The sequence below is a fragment of the Atractosteus spatula genome, chromosome 2, assembly GCF_055471065.1.
Source record: "Atractosteus spatula isolate fAtrSpa1 chromosome 2, fAtrSpa1.hap1, whole genome shotgun sequence".
NCBI classification, from domain to species: domain Eukaryota; kingdom Metazoa; phylum Chordata; class Actinopteri; order Semionotiformes; family Lepisosteidae; genus Atractosteus; species Atractosteus spatula.
In genome coordinates, this window is record NC_142707.1 from 32,659,924 (window position 1) to 32,676,469 (window position 16,546).

General features: G+C 37.8%; 1 protein-coding gene across 1 annotated transcript in view; it reads right to left on the reverse strand.

The window, feature by feature from the left end:
- mthfd1l (methylenetetrahydrofolate dehydrogenase (NADP+ dependent) 1 like) overlaps positions 1-16,546 on the reverse strand; it is a 117,618-nt gene that overhangs the window by 66,480 nt on the left and 34,592 nt on the right. Inside the window, exons 19-20 of the mRNA XM_088929573.1 lie at positions 11,125-11,193; positions 2,532-2,643 (exon numbers count right to left, since the gene is read on the reverse strand). Of these exons, the coding sequence (XP_088785699.1) occupies positions 2,532-2,643; positions 11,125-11,193 (181 nt within the window). The remainder of the gene's footprint in view (positions 1-2,531; positions 2,644-11,124; positions 11,194-16,546) is intronic.

Consider the following 16,546-nt stretch of genomic DNA (forward strand, 5'->3'; position numbering starts at 1 on the left):
GTGTAAAAAAATGACACTATAAATAGTTTAGAAAAATTCACATTTTTTATAAGCCTATCATTATCACCAACCTGCAGTGCAAAAAAGTATCATATTAGATTATCATCAAAACATCTTTTGGCCTGATTTATATCCTCATATTTAAACAGTTCTTCTGCACTGTAGAATACTTGGATAAAAGATGAGTTTAGATTGTAGAAATTTGAGTTTTACCGTGTCATTAATAGTACTAATCATACAGTATACTATTGCAAGCTAGTGTTCTGAAAACTATTGACTATTATATATTATATATTGGCATACTGTATACAGTATAACATTATCTTGAAGATGATTCCTGCCTTTCTCCTACTGTATCTTCAAACTCAAGGTATGAACTATGAGTTCAAGTTAATATCTTGTAGTCTTGTAGACAATGTGGAGAAGAAATAAAAAGGCAAACAATGTTAGGACATTGAGTTAAAAATGTAGAAAAGTATAAATTTCAGTTTTGTTAAAATTGAAAAAATATCCAAAAGAAGGTTGCATTTAGACTACTGTCCAAATTTGGTCACTACATTCATATCAAAAGATATTGCTGTTCTGGAATCAGTCACTGAAAAGCTACCAGCTGCATCTCCATGCTTACAGAAATATCCAACATTGATAGACCAAACATGACCCTTTCTAGTCTTAAACAGAGTAGACTGAAGGGCCTTGGCTGAAGTGCTCAAAATCCTGAAAACCAACAACAAAGTCAGCCCTGTGGATGTCTTCAGGAGCAACAGTGAAACACGAGCCAGAGGACAAGAGGAAACTACATGGAAGAGCACTTCACAACTACAGAGGCATTTGACACAAAGAGTTGTGGGATTCTTAAACAGCACAAATTTACAAAACCTGTTAAAATTCAAGTTCAAGTTCAAAATGAACCTAGGCATGGTGGAAAAAGTGAGAAATGGGAAAGTAAAATGGCATTTTCTGAAGATGCATGCTGAACAGTTTACATTGTGTGAATGTCTTACAGAAAAACGAAGGCATTTTCATGGAGAAAAGGAACTCAAAAGAACTATTCAAAACGACAAAAGAGCTACACAAAAAAGACCATGAAATAGACTGGTTTTGTTCTTTTGATTCCGTGGAAACGTCAACAGGGAATCTCAGTCTAGTACAACACTGCGGACACAGGAAGAGAAATTTAAAAACACAGAAGAGATCAACTCGATTTTAAAGCACACATACAGTATGGTGGCTGTGATGTTTTTAACAATAGGAATAAGGTGGGGTTTGTTTTCAATGTGGGAAAATAGAATCCAAGATCACAAAGCTTCGGAATCATTTGCAGTGCATTTTAAAGTACTACCATATGCTTCCTGTACATGGAAAAACATTTCAGAACATTTTTCAGATGCATTTTGCAACTTTAAATTGAAAAAAGTGACTGATATTTTAAGTTATCTTTGTGATGTTACTGTGAATTATGCTATTAGCAGCTTGTTTCCTTTCTGGCAGCGTACCCAATATATATGTTAATTTTAGCATGTTCCAAACCAAAGCGTGAGCACATAGTAATTTAGCACATATTTTAAAACCAATAAGAGCTACTCAGAAAAGGGAGAACCTTCTCAGCAGCAGACGATTTCCAAACAGGGTGAGGAAGAAAAGAGGGACATTTGGAAAACTGCGAACTTTGAGGAGGGCGAAAAAGCCACTCAGCTGTTTGAACTGCCTGACAGCCGTGCTTCTCCTCACAGCAGACACGAGTTTTGGGGAGGATATGTAGCATTTGGGGGATGCAGGAATAATGGGGTGGCCACTAGAGACAGCCCTAAAGATGGGGTCAAAAGAATATATTTGTATACAGTTCACACATATAAATATGTATAAATGACTTATTGGAATGCTGGAATGTTCGGAGCCTACTAATTTGGTTTGTGGAGACTATAAATTGTTTCAGAACAAAAACAAAAAGCCGACACTGCGTCTGTTCTATTCTGTCTACCAGTAAATGTACAACACTCTCAGCTGAAGCTTCCTCAATTAACTTTACTTACAAAATAATGTGTATATGAATAGGAAAAAAGCATGACAATGTCCCATAATGATTACCATTAACTGCACGTCTTGGCAGTACTATGTGAAGCTTCATTTACTCAAATGCCTTGGTTAGACTGCAGAGATCTTTAAGGACTGAAAAAGGTGGACCCCCTGGGGTGAACTGACTACAGAAAAGCATCCGTTGAAATATGCTGCTTTACTTCAGAGCAGACTGAAGTGTAATTTTTGAAACACAGTTTTTTAATTACCACAGAAGTATATCTATTTTTTCAGAAATTTTATAACATTAGGTTTCTTTTAGTTTTTATAATGTGAAAATAGGTTAAGAGACAAAAACACATTAATGGAATGAGGGGGTGGGTGGCATTTCATCAAACTGTAACTGCTCGCCAAACACCTCTCTCAGTTACAGCAGGATGTGTGACCTTACTGTATAAAACCACCGCACTGAGCAGCATCCAGGAAACAGATGGAGAAAGCAACAACAGGCCTACCTACGAATCCTCCTTCGCCAACCAGCTTCAGAGCAATCTTGTCCGCCAAAACAGATGAATTGCCATGCGCGATATTTGCAAAGGGACCAGCATGCACAAACACCGGTGTTCCCTAGTTCAAAGAGAGAAAGAAAAGAGGGTTTACAGTATATTGACCAACAATCCATTCAAGAAACAAAGAAGCCTAATGTGCAAACAATGATAATATCACAAAGTCAGGCGACTGGTTCCACATGGTAAAATAAAAGTCTATCAGAAACTTCATTCTGTAGCTTTAGGAAAAGGTAAATCATATTTACCCAGTTTAGTAACTAAAATCATTGCATACATGCATGTATACATTGGCAGTGAGCCACATAAAACATCTGAAAAAAAGTATTGATTTATAATTAAATAATACATTTACATAATACATAAATAAAACACCTAAAAGAAAATGCAACTGATGATATACAGTACCAGTCAAAGGTTTGAGTACACCTGCTTGAAACCTGGTTTTTCTTGATTATCTGTGCTTTAAACTGTATAAACGTGTCTATAAACACTTAATATTTAATTACATGATATGTGTACTTATAATTTTAAGTGAACTGTATTGATAAAGTTAGTTTTTCATTTTCAATAAAATGAACACTCAAAGAAAGCGGATTTCAGTCTGAAGCCCATGTTAGTTAAAAATCTGAATTTTGTATAACATGGTGTTAAAATGCTAAAATAAGTTAAAAATTATCTTTGTTATATGTTCTCACAGTTAACTAGTACATTATCTCATTTACCTTTTGTCACCAATTATTGGTAAACAGGTGAGGGTCCAAGATTACTATAAATATAGAGCATGGGCAAAAGTTTGTCATTCCTGAATAAACATGGCAAAATTTGCTCAGCAAGCAAGGAAAAAAGACTGTCTATAATTACTTTAAGAAATGAAGGTCAATCTTTAAGAAAAATTGCAAGAACTTTGCAAGTGTCAGTAACTGCTGTGGCCAAGACTATCAAACGATATGAAGAAACTGGCACTCATGAGGACCAATAAAGGTCAGGCTGGCCAAAGGTGACCTCAGAACCAGATAATACATTAATTAGAGTCACAAGTCTGCGAAACCGGTGACTAACTGACCCCTGAAAAACAAACTGAGCTCAATGCAACTACTGTAGAAGTACAGATGTTTCAACATCAACTGTGTTTCTGTGTTTTTTGGCCCAGGCAAGTCTCTTCCTCTTATTCTGCACTCTTAGCAATCGTTTCTTTGCAGCAATTCTTCCAGGCAGGCCAGCTTCACCAGAGCTGAGGAACAGGCTCTAAATCTGATGCATTGACAGAAAACCTAATTAGAGTAGTTTAAAATCTAGACAGAACTGTTGGCATTCAAAATTGCAAAATAAACAGCCAATTGCAGCATTTTCTTTTCAAGAGGTTGGATACTTTTAACGACTAAAAGGTTTACGTTACAAGCTTACTCCTGTTATGATGAGTGCAATGTAGGGACACCACATTCCTGCTAAATGAAATGCACACACACACGGCTTCTGTACCATTTCACATCCAAATAGCATGACTGTATAAAACAAAAATAATAGAGTATTGTTTTCAGCAGTAAGCATCCTACAGGAAAAAAAAAAGCTTTGAACATGGAAAAGAAAACAGCTGGGGAAAAAAACAGTTGCCACAGGTATAGAATAGGGGTTAATCTGTGAGAATGATATAATTTCTGTTGTTGGTGGAAAAAAGGAACACAGTGGATACAGATATGCCCAAGAGAAGTATTACAGCAACAACAGGAAACCAGATTAATTCCTTTGCCCTTAACCTTGTTTTGCTCCCCAAACAGCACTTTCTGTTTAGTGCCATCTCTTCAGCTCAGATCAACAGGGTTATGGTGTCATTCAGTTGACGTGTACTTTAAATGTCCTTCAGAAGTCCACAAAGTTAGTGTGTAGCATGAGTCTGTTCATTGAACAGTTGGTATTCTAGTTAGAGGGTGAGAGGCACTGCCATTACCTGTAAGATGGATTTGCAAAGCAACACATGCAATCGATTTAAACGCAAGGAGGTAAAGGAGAACGCATAAGGCAGGAGATTGAATAAAGTGTAACCCAAGAAAAACAAAAGAAGCCATTACATCATGGGGCGAGCACAAGCAAGTTAAGCAACTGAAATCTCCCTGCAAAAACTCAAAAAGAAACTTTGAATGGGATCACTGCAAACCATACGAAGCAGATGGCTGTGCACAGCGGCACATTTCTTCAACTCCACACTTTGGCCATTAAAACAGTTTTAGTAAAGGTTTTTTTTGGTTGTTGGTGCCTGGGACTAGTTTAAGAACTAGAGGAAACTCAGCAGTAAGAGGCTTGCATAAGAAAATGATGTATGAGATGATCTCAAGTTCCAGTTTGCCTTCTGCTCAGGGGGTGAACATTCCCCTTCATCGAGGCTCAGTCACGACTTCAAACCAGCTGAGTAAACAGATCGAGCTGTCTTCACTAGCTCGATCATTACTATGACAAAACAAGGGATATTACAGACAGGGCTGGTACAAAGAAACAACCCAGAGTGTTGAAGCAAATGACAAATGTATTACATATTTAACAACAATGTTAATGTGCTCATAAGGCTTTGGTTTCTATCAGCCGAGCTGAATGTGTACAGAGGTAATGTGATTACATACAGCATGCTTATCTAAATATTAGATAATAAGCGTAAACTGACAAAGGGCAGGGGAAAATGATGTATACATAAGATTCATTAAGATTTCTGCAAACCAAATGCAAAACTCTTTATGGATTACGTAAACTGACACCCTGTTCTTTGTGATTTTTACAACAATATTAACTGAACTGGTAACCTCATGTTTCAGTTTTCATGCAAAGAATACTTAGGAGTTGGTTATAATGACCAAGAAAAAGCTACTCTCAGTATTACTCAGTATTAACAGTTTACCATAAAACCATGTAAATTGTTTCCACACCCATATCATATCTTGTGAAAACCTTTCAATGCTATTAATGATTATCTACCATGCTTTTTTAGATGACCTTTTTTTTGGACGGCAGTACAATTTGCACTTGAAAATAAAAATCATTGTGTCTGAAACATTTGTTAGGTCAAGGACCACCTTAAAGACCAAACATAATCATGAAGAACTGATGGGGCATAAAGACCCTTCATACATATTGTCTTGGATGTGAACAAGTAACATTCTGTATATCTACATATTGGCAACAAAGTTTTAATTAGGAAAAAAACACAGTAAAAATGACGCAGAAGGATCTGAGAAAATCTCACACATTTCAAAGTAATTTTAACGCTACTATATTATGAGAACATACAAATTCTGCTGTTCTTGAAGTCTTCTTTTACCAATATTGTAGCATGAACATCCTTTTTAGGAACGGTTACTAAAGAAAGGAGGCTATTAGGCTCATCTAACCCACTTGGTAGTTAATAGGTAAAGGACTGAAGGATTTCATGCAACTTTTTGGATTGGTTCTATAATCTGGTTCAACTGGATTTAAAGAGGGAGACTCTCTAAAGAGCCCGTTTGATGGTAAACAGTCCCTTCATGAACAGTACGTAGTGCTTAACACAGTACAATCTGTTTCCTCTTTAGCAGGTCATTATCAAATGTGTATTTGTATAACGTTTTGTTTTTCCATTTGAGCTTTGCTTCATTTAAAGTTTTTAAAAGATTGGTGTGTTTATCTGAGTGCTTGTCAGAGGCAATGGCGATCATTTTTACTCTCAGCACCCCAAAAGACAGAGGGCTACGCAAACAAATAACAGTTTTCTTTGAGGCACCGGCTGCTGAATGTGTGAAACTGTTCCATCATTGCGTGATAACATTCCACGGTCTTTCTTTCTCTGGCTAGAAATGAAGAATATTCACCGCCAGGGAAAGAAACGAGGAAGACCTCACACATATGTGGATTTCGTGGAGTGTTTTCAGACGACGATAAACCTGGCATACACAGCAAGGCTGACACTCGGTCAGGCCTCTGGCTATCACGCCCCAGGCACCATCTGTGAAAACAGAGGCTTGGCCTTCACCTTGCACCATAGGGGTATGGGCCAGCACGGCGGAAAATTCCCATGGACCTGCCAACCTGGGCTCTGTGATAGGAGCTCGGACAAATGAAGAGCAGAAAACAAAGGCAGGAAAGGTCTTGCAAAATATGAAGAGCAAAATATCTCCATGCTAACCGGTGGAGATATACCTTTTGCCATTTTCATACTGGCAAACTCTCCTAATCTAGTAACGCTGTCTAGTACAAAACAGCAAACCGTGGTCGGAGCTCAAGTGGGCTGTCGAAAACAGCGATGAGGGAGCTGTTCATTAAGGATTAAGAGCCTTTTAAGAGAAATTTCAGCTTTCCCGCTAGCTGTACAATCAATACGTTTTAAGACTGATGATGCTGAACGTGCTGCTCAGTTTGCAATCACAGTCTGTTTAGTTTAATCTGGACATTGCTGTCTGTATCTTGGCATCCACTCAAAGAAAGCTTGGTTTTCTGTTTATAAATTTTAACATTATACAGTTCCTTGCAAAGGCTTTAGCCCCCTTCCAATGATGTCACGTTTTGTTGAATTACAAATTAAAAATGTATATATATATAAAGTGAATATTTGTAATCAAACTTGAATCCTCCAACTTAACACTTTAATGGTCAAGTCAGTACCACTTACTACTGGAAAGAAAAACCAAAAATTAAAATACTGATTGCAATATATCCTAAAATTTCCTTTGTTATGGAAAACCTGAACTGTTTCTGGTGCACAAATCTACATTAAAAATTAGTTGGCCACGGTGTGCAAAAATAGAGGTTCAAATGATTTCAGAATACGTACACCAGTTTTTGTAAGGTTTTTCAGTCAGCTAGTAAAATTCAAATAAACACTCATCCATGAACAGCTAGGAATTTACAAAACAGCTTGGGAATAAAGTTGTTTTTCAGTAAAGGTGTTTTGTAGTAAAGTACAGGAGGACTATATAAAATCTGCAGAGTAGCCATGCAATCAGAATTCTGTAAAGACATTCTCCATGTGCAGAAAAAAACACCTAACAATACATGCAGGGCCAAATTAGGCCAATACCTATTGTTAATCAATATACAGAAGAGCGCACTAAATTATTGGTTACACCTAAAAACGAGTGACCTGATTTTCTACCACAATAAGGCCCTGTTAAGCAAAGAACAGTAGAGCCCCCTCAGTCAGGTGGTCCTGAAATCCACGAACACCAACTAGCCTCAGGACAGCACAGCTAAACACGTATCAAAGTCAAGCAAATCACAGCACAGGTGGCCAAACATCACTATCTTACCCAATGGGAAACACATACGCAAACGTGAATGCTACAGGACCCTAAGAAAGACAATACACACTAGCTGAGTGTCAGAGCAGGGTAAGAGACAGCAAAGAGAAATAGAACAGGCTCATTGACTACAATCTGGCCATATAAACTTGAAGACACAAGGCAGACCTGGCTGCCCAAAGAGGACAGACTGTGCTCCCACTGCCAGCAGGGAGAGACAGAAATGCATTATCTCTTGCACTATGAGAAATACTCTGGAATAAAACAAATATTCTTCCTAACAAATCTAATCCCAGTATTCGCATACCTGCCAGAACCAGAAAAGCTCTCAGTCCAAAAGGAAGGAGAAAGATAGAACTGACCACATACTATGTGATCTCCTGTCAGCCTGAGGAACAGACAATGATCCTGTCTCACAATGTTTTAGGTGATGTATGTAAATGTCCAATAATATGTTTGTACTGTAAATGTTGCATTTATTATATCTGTTTTGGCAACACCGATTCATCGGTCATGCCAATAAAGCTATTTGAATTTGAGTTGTAAAAACATTTAAAAAATACAGAATATCGCACTGGGCATGGGGAAGTTGATTAGAGAGAGAGTATTTTACCATTCAGACATTGTCTAGATGAGGCTGTCCCTCATTACCGGCTTGGGAAACCACTTTGAAGCCAATGGCAACTTCAAAATAACTAGAGTTTAATGGCTAAGAAGGAAGACAATGTCAATGAGTCAACAATACTCCTGTCAGCCCAAAAAGCTAGCCTGTATTGTAAATGGCAACCCTACATGGAGGCATCTGGGATAGACCTGTATATAGACTCTTCTTTTAAAGACTTAAAGGAGTTATTTTATCAACTGAGCATGGTGAAGTCAAACATTAAGAAGTGGAAGTCACCCCAACACTGCATAGATCACATTGTCCCTCCAAACTGAGCAGCAGGCAAAAAGGAAACTGGTTAGTGGTGCCACTATGAGACCAATAGACTTTGAAAGAGTTACAGAGCTCAGTGGCTGAGATGGGAAAAAATGTGTCAAAAATATCCCAGTCACTTCACAAAGGGAGCTTTTATGGATCTGGAAAAAAACAAACATCTCAACACCTTCCACAGGGTTTTCACCAAAGCACTTAAGTGATAATGCAAAAGTGGCAAAAGGTTTTATGGTCAGTTAAAACAAAATTTAAATTTTTGATCTAAATGAAAAGTGTTACATCTGGCACAAACCCACCACCGTGCATCACTCAGTTAACAACACCCCTGCTGACAAGCATGGGAGTGGCAGCCTGATGTCCTGCTTCTCATCAGCAGTGACTGGGAAGCTTGTCAAGACTGAACAAAGATGGAGCAAAGTACTGGAAAATGGTACTTGAACCAGGTTTTCCCACCAGTACAAAACACTGGTGGAAAACCTGGTACAATGTGGTAAGGACATGAAACTGGGAGGAAAATTTAGCTTTTAGCAGGACAATTACCCAAAGCTCAAGGTCAAGTGGCTTAACGAACCAAAAAAAAAAGTGAATTTCCTTGAGGGACCAGTCATGACTTCAATCTAATAGAAAATCCATAGGAAGACATTGAAAACTGCGGTTCATAAACATGTTTTTGCTGTTGCACAAAATCACAGCCTTTCTCAGTGTATTTCCATTCAGCAGTGCAATATTTTCTTCCTTCTACATTATCTATAATTTTTACATTTTATAAAGTAAAGGTATTCCCATGTATTTTGTTGGTAATACGCAAAGTATACTTATGGGTGGAGTCCATTCGCAAATCAAACTAGCTACACACTACACATGCCAACAAATACAATTGGAAAAATACCAGTGGTATTTTTCATAATGACATGGAAAAGGTTTAATCATCAAAACAGAGCAAGACCTTTGCTTACATTCATTGCAAAGACCATGTGTTACTGCCAGTGACACTTCCAGAAAGACCTTGCAGTCTCTCTGCACATTCTGACACATGCAAAAAGCTCTCCACCCTTTTTGGAAGGACCTAAACGAAAAGAAAACAGGAAAATTGTAGAATTTCTATTTTGGACTCCACCACTCCGATATTTCTAAATTCTGATGATTGTGTTGTAAATCTATTTCTCCTTTTGGTATCAAACTATTTCTTCTTGTCCATGTGTCCTACTGACACATATAGTACATAGCTTTCACAAAATAAAAAATTACTATTCTCATTATTATTTAAGCCGTGTTAAATAATATGACCCCACATTAAGTTCATGTATCTTGCCATGTGTACCCGAGTACAATGAAATGCTTACTTGGGTGTTTTCCTCATATGACAAATGACACAACTGATGACCTAAAAGATGACATAACAATGACAGAGAAAATGACATCACAATTCTTGGAGACAGGGCCACAGTAGCATCTATAATTGTAACCCGCATCTAGATACTGTACCAGTGGTGTGCAAAATTCAAGTAGTGGCAGTATTTTGGGTTCCGTACAAAAACAGAGGGGTGTAAGTGGGGGTAGAGGAGGATTAAGGGTCTGGCAGAAATGCAGAAGGGGTACAGCTGACAGCAGTAGTAAGGAGGGAGGAAAGAAAATGTATGGTGTCTTGTTTTGTGGTATTTTTGGAAAATAAAATACAAATACAAATCACCTCACAGAAACACTGTTTTCAGTGGCTAACCTAACTAAACAAATATAAGCTTACAATCCATTAAAGAGACTTTCAAACTTTCAATTAAAATATGAAAAATTATATTCTATATCAAATATATATATATAAATCACATATTCAAACTTTACCTCCATCTTCTGTGTAATACTAAATCAATTCTAGCGGCCATACAAACAGTTGTGCTCCATCTTTAACCAACTTTTTGTTTAAAGAATTTAATATTTTTTAACATTACATGACTTTTGTAACATGCTGTCATAGTATGTATTTAAATATTTCCTAGTAGTTCTTCTATTTTCTACAGAAACTATAGTCACTGCCATTTTAAGAAATGGAAAATAATAAGATAAGTTTTAGAAAACACAAAACACACATTTCTCCCTACACATCACTAACATCAAAGATAACCCACTGTAGGGTAAACAAGGCAAACATTTATTCGGTGCTGCAAATTTCCAGAATAACTGAAGTTAAAGTTCGCACGAGATGCTCTTCTCAGATCAGCAGCAAGTCTTTGTGGCTGAAAAAAGTCAGCTTATTAAGATTTTATCAACAATACCCACTGCAAAAAAAACATCCATGCTATTCCTTAAGAGTTCTTATCCTCTTTATTAAAGTTGAAAATTACTAACTTACCTCCAGTGACTGCATTAGTGTTGGTTTAATGGCATCCTTCATCAGAACAGCTAAAGCTCCAGTTACACCCTGTGAGAGAGCACAGCCAAAATAAATTACAATAAGGAATGACAATATTTTCAATGCAAACTTCATTTTGGCTGAGGCACTTACCTACACAGAAAACCATTCAAGAACTTTGATATAAAGATAATAAAAGCTGTGGATATTCCAGTGCCATCCCCTTAATAAGGCGGCAATATGTTGATTAACATTTGATTTTAGCTTAGGTTTAGCTTCTTCAAGGATCCACTTTTCAATAGGACCAAAATCACATTTGAAAAAGTAGCACCAGAGGATTAGAACACTGTTTAAAGTACTTTTGAAATTTTAAATCAATATAGATTGAGTCACTTTGCTACATTATTGTCTGTTTAGGGAATACAGAGAAAATCTAGATCTTCAGAGAACCACACCAGATAAACATCCAGGAGTGAGTTTAAAGTGGCTCCATATTTTTTCATTGTTAAACTCAATGTTTGGAATTTTGTGCCACTACAGCTCTTAAGAGTAAATGTTTTAAATTGAAATCTGCAAAAAATTTGGAAGGGTGAAACATTTGACAAAATCAGAAACTTAACTGTCAAACACTTCATATAAATCACATTGTTTACAATCGAAGGTTTCTCAACCTCTTTTAAAATAGTCTAAATATAGTTTTAACATTTTTGAAAACCGTTGACAGAAAAAAAAAACATTCCACACAATATATGAATTACAATCCTACTGTTTTTTTTATTTCAGGTGTTTCAAACTTTATTTATTTTCATCTTTATGAAGGCAACACAAACTCATTCATAGTGCTCAGAAATGGCTCAAATTCAAAAACATTTAGAATACTAGCCAAATGTGAATTTGTCAACAGGACATATTCCACAAAAGGTGGATTTCTTTACTTCCTGTACAATTTCCAACTCCAGCTCATCATAGATCACCCTACATCACTTGAATTAAGATAATATTAGTAACTTACAAGTGTTCCTTTGACTGAGTAAGAGGTGCTGCTATAGGAACACTTGTCTTTTAGCGATCATTTGAAATAAAATGTGACCCTTCAGCTCTTAATTTCTTAATTCAACAAATCAAAGTTCAATCACGTTAAAGTGACCACAGTACAATTGCTCTATACCTTCGGAAATTGATAATTTGCCTAGCAGTGAATGAGTTTATAATTTGCCTACTTATTAACCCTGCTACATAGGAGCACTGTTAGAGACCCCCTGCTGCTGAAGTTTAGCTGAACTTTTGTAGTTAAGCCGTCACTAGCAATTTGTGAAATTAATACAGCAATTTCCTCAATTTGTTATACTGGAAAACTGTAATTTAAACAAATTCATGCTTTACCTGAAAATGTTAGACCAGAGGTGGGGGTGCTTTCCTTACAAAACATTTAATGCAATTAACTTGCCTGGATAAGAATCTATTTCAAACCAATTCTTACCAGACCGAGGTCTAATTGACCGCTACAGAGTCAGCCTTGCAAACACCACAGAGGGAATTAACCACAATTTGGAGAATCCTGTATCCGGACATATTGATTTAATAAGAAATATAAGAGGAGGATGTCAGGAATAATCTACAGTGGCCAAAATCGCCAAGATACAGGCAAGCATGTGTAAAGTATGGTGTTACTTATATACCATCTGCTTCTCAAGGACTGCCATAGATTTTAAGAATGCTCTAGACTCTCAAATGCAGACCACGATTAATTGCTGCTTTTGACTTATAGTATTACTTACTGCCTCTGACTTCTGTGGTTTTCTTCAGTTCACAGCAGCAATCTGGCTTCAAACAGCAAACTATCAAAATATTTGGTCTCCCACAGTAAATTAAAGACATTACTGTTTTCTTTTGCTTAAGACCAAGACTGAATTGCTTATTACAACTTTCAGGGTCGTGGCAAATCTTTGGGGCAATGTTTGCATTATAAGCTCTCAAAAAGAAAGCAATAATAAAAGCAGGTATGCTTTATGAGATGAACTTGTATTTAAAACATCAATTCATAATGCTAGAGGAAATTGGGTTCAGATGTAGGTCTAAAATGCTGGTGAGCCTGTGACACTGAAAACAGATGTCAGAGGTTTTTGTCAGAACCCACAACTTGGCCCACCCTGTTTCCAAAGGCTACAACTGAATCTTTTTGTCAGCCTTTGGCCATCTTTATTATCCACCAAGAACCAAGATTAAATATTACTTCCATCCCTCTATCCAGCTTTATCCAGTATAGTGTAACAGGGAAAGCCGGATTCTATCTCAGCAAGCAAAGGGTGCGAGGCAGGATACACCCTGGATGGGACGCCAGTCCATCACGGGGCACACAGACACAAAAATGCACCCACTCAGACCGGGGCCAATTTTCCCAGAAGTCAGTTAACCCACCAGTATGTTTTTGGACTGTGGGAGGAAATTGGAACAGACTTGGAGAGAACATGCAAATTCCTCACAGATAGCACCCCAGGAATTGGTTCCAGGATTGAAAAGCAGCAATGCTAACCAACGCACCACCATGCCACCTCATCACAAACATTTTTTTTTCCTCAGTCATGACCTCTTCCTGATTTTGACACATCTGATGTGGTTGCAGACTAGCATTTTTGTCCCCCTTGAAAAAGGTATGGACTTAAGTTTAACTTTTGATATCAATACAAAACTAAAGCACCACCATAAACATTTACTAACTGAAATTCAGGATACTCGCTAAAATAATTAAATATCGATGTTCACCATGTGAAAGGTGCAATCATTTAAGGAACATAATGTCCTCAGGGAAAGATAAGTGGAAAAAGTAGTTCAGGTGGGTAGCTGCGTCAGCATGCGTGGGCTGCAAAGGAACAAGTAATAGGTTTAGTCCATGCTGAAAAGAGAAGAGAGAAAACACGACATTTCGGCTGTGAAGCCTTCTTCAGGTATGAGAAAGACAGGGCAGACAGCAAAGATTAAATGGCATAGAAGAACAAAAGCTGGGAGAGGGGAGGAGGCAGGAGGGGCAGAGAGGCCACTCAGGAAGTGCAAAGTGAAGAGGGGTAAAGAAAGGTGTCAAAACCTGCATGAGAATAGAGAAGATTACACGAAAATAAATTGATCATTGAGAGAAGGGAGACGGCGTGAACCTAGTTTCAGGATGAGTTAACCTGGTAACCTGATAAGTGGGAAAGAACAGTAGAAGCACAACAGCAGTATTGAAAACCCTACATGATGGTCACAATAACCAAAGAAATCAGTAAATAGACCATCACACAGCTGTAGCAAAAAAATAAATAAAAATTGATTACAATCAGACCAGGTAAAAACAGAATATAGAAAGTTACTTAAACAAAACTGTAATGAGTAGATAAAATACATCTCGAGTCTACCGAGATGCATGACCAGTAAAAGGAGCACATCTGGAACACAGAGTGAGCCCTGTAGTCCACACATCTCTGGTTCAACTCTGGGTACTACATCACTCAGTTGTCATCCCAGTCCCCAGGCAGTGGTGCTCAACTGTGCGCCAAGTGGCAGCTGCTGTGGGTGTACTCCACATCACACACAAAATCAGCCCCTGTGTGACTGACGTAAAGCCTGTTCCAGGAAAACAGAGGGTTGTGGGTTCAGTCCCAATGCACATTGCACATACTAGTTGTATCTTGAATTGCTCTATAACAACTAAGTTGTATAAAGGAATGACAGCATTCCTGTAAGGTTAACTTGTAATGGAATGTCACCCCAGGAACAGATGCAAGGACCCACGTAAAGACAAAGATTCACAGACCTTTAAAAGAGGAATTATGTGCTGTTATGCACTGCAATAACTAAAGTCATGTACATTACAGTACATACAAAGGGGCCTAAAAACACTTTTAAAGAACAGCATCCTTAATCATTGCTGGGACATTCTATGAGTTATCTTGAACAGATCCTAAGCTTCCATCAGACTGCGATTTTCCAACATTTTCGATTGTCTCGTCAAACCCAGTCTCATCAATTCTCAATCGTAGTTGCAGATCTCTGAATAATGGATGAGCAATTTCAAAATGGAGTATTATCATTTTAAGTCCTTATTTTATGGCATATATATGCATTAGTTGTAAGATCAGACATTACATTGTTCAGCACTTCTAAGTGTATATCTTTATAGTGAATAGGGTTGTTTTTATTACAAAATCCAATACTCTTGTTCTCTGGTTGGTGTTGCTGTACAACTGTTGATATGGTTATACTGTCACTAGGAGTTCACTGGTCAGACTGACCTTTGTATTTTATGACTTTCCACACTCACATGCACTACCATGTGAGAAAGTACTGGTGTGAGCAGAAACCAGCCACAGAAATCCATGAAATCCACTTCACTGGTTGTTAAGCCTTTGAAAAGACTCAGGTGTGACCAGAGAAAAGGGCATACTGTAAATTTGAAAGAGACTTCTCAACCACCCCTTCAGTAAGAATGAAAATGGTCTTGGAAGAACATGTTTTAGAAAATTCTGAGAGTGGCTCAATCATGAATGAACATGTCTGATGAAAAACTCAGATATTTACAATTTCATCCCTATGGTACAACTGCGTTGACTCAGACATTTCAGAACACTTCATGTCCAACATGTCTGGTTAACTTAATTAAGATTAACTGGACTAAAAACTACAGTCGTGGGAATGGTCAATTGTACTAGTAATAACTAGTAAAATTCATACATTTTTAGGAATCATTTACATTGCAAGACTAAAGCTACATTCCTCCAACTTTTAACCAATTCATCCGATTTAGGTTCTGGGTGCAAGTAAGAGTACCGCCAGTCCAGCACAGGGCGCACACAGACACTCATACCTGAGCCAATTTTCCCATAAGTAACCTACCAGTATGCCATTGGACTGTGGTAGGAAACAGGGACAACTGGAAGAAACCCAAGTGAACACAGGGAGAACATACAAACTCCATGCGGAGAGTGCCACAGGTCCTGAACTGAACCCAGGGCCCCAGCACTGTAAGGCAGTAATGCTAAAAAGTGAGCCCCTATTCCACCCCAAAACTAAAGCCCTTAGTCTTTAGTCTAAAGCCCTTACTCTTAACTTTAGAGACTAAACTCAAAGATTAAAGCCCTTAGTGTTAACTCCAGAAACAGTCCAAGCTCCAAGGTCTACATAGAGTAACTACTTAACAACATAACCATTAAAGGTACTTGACTGACGCACTGTTGAGTCAGTTAAGAGTCTGGGATATGTCATTAGCTGAATACTATCATAGCTCCAAAAGCAGTAGGTACATACTTAGCAGTTTGCTGAGCAACGGCATCCCCTCTGGCATGTTTGCATGTAGCATTAACTATTCTGATCCTGTCCTCCTTAGTCTTCCAATAAATGCTCCCTTGTTCACATAGACGCTGAGAGGCATTCAGTGCAACAAAATGTA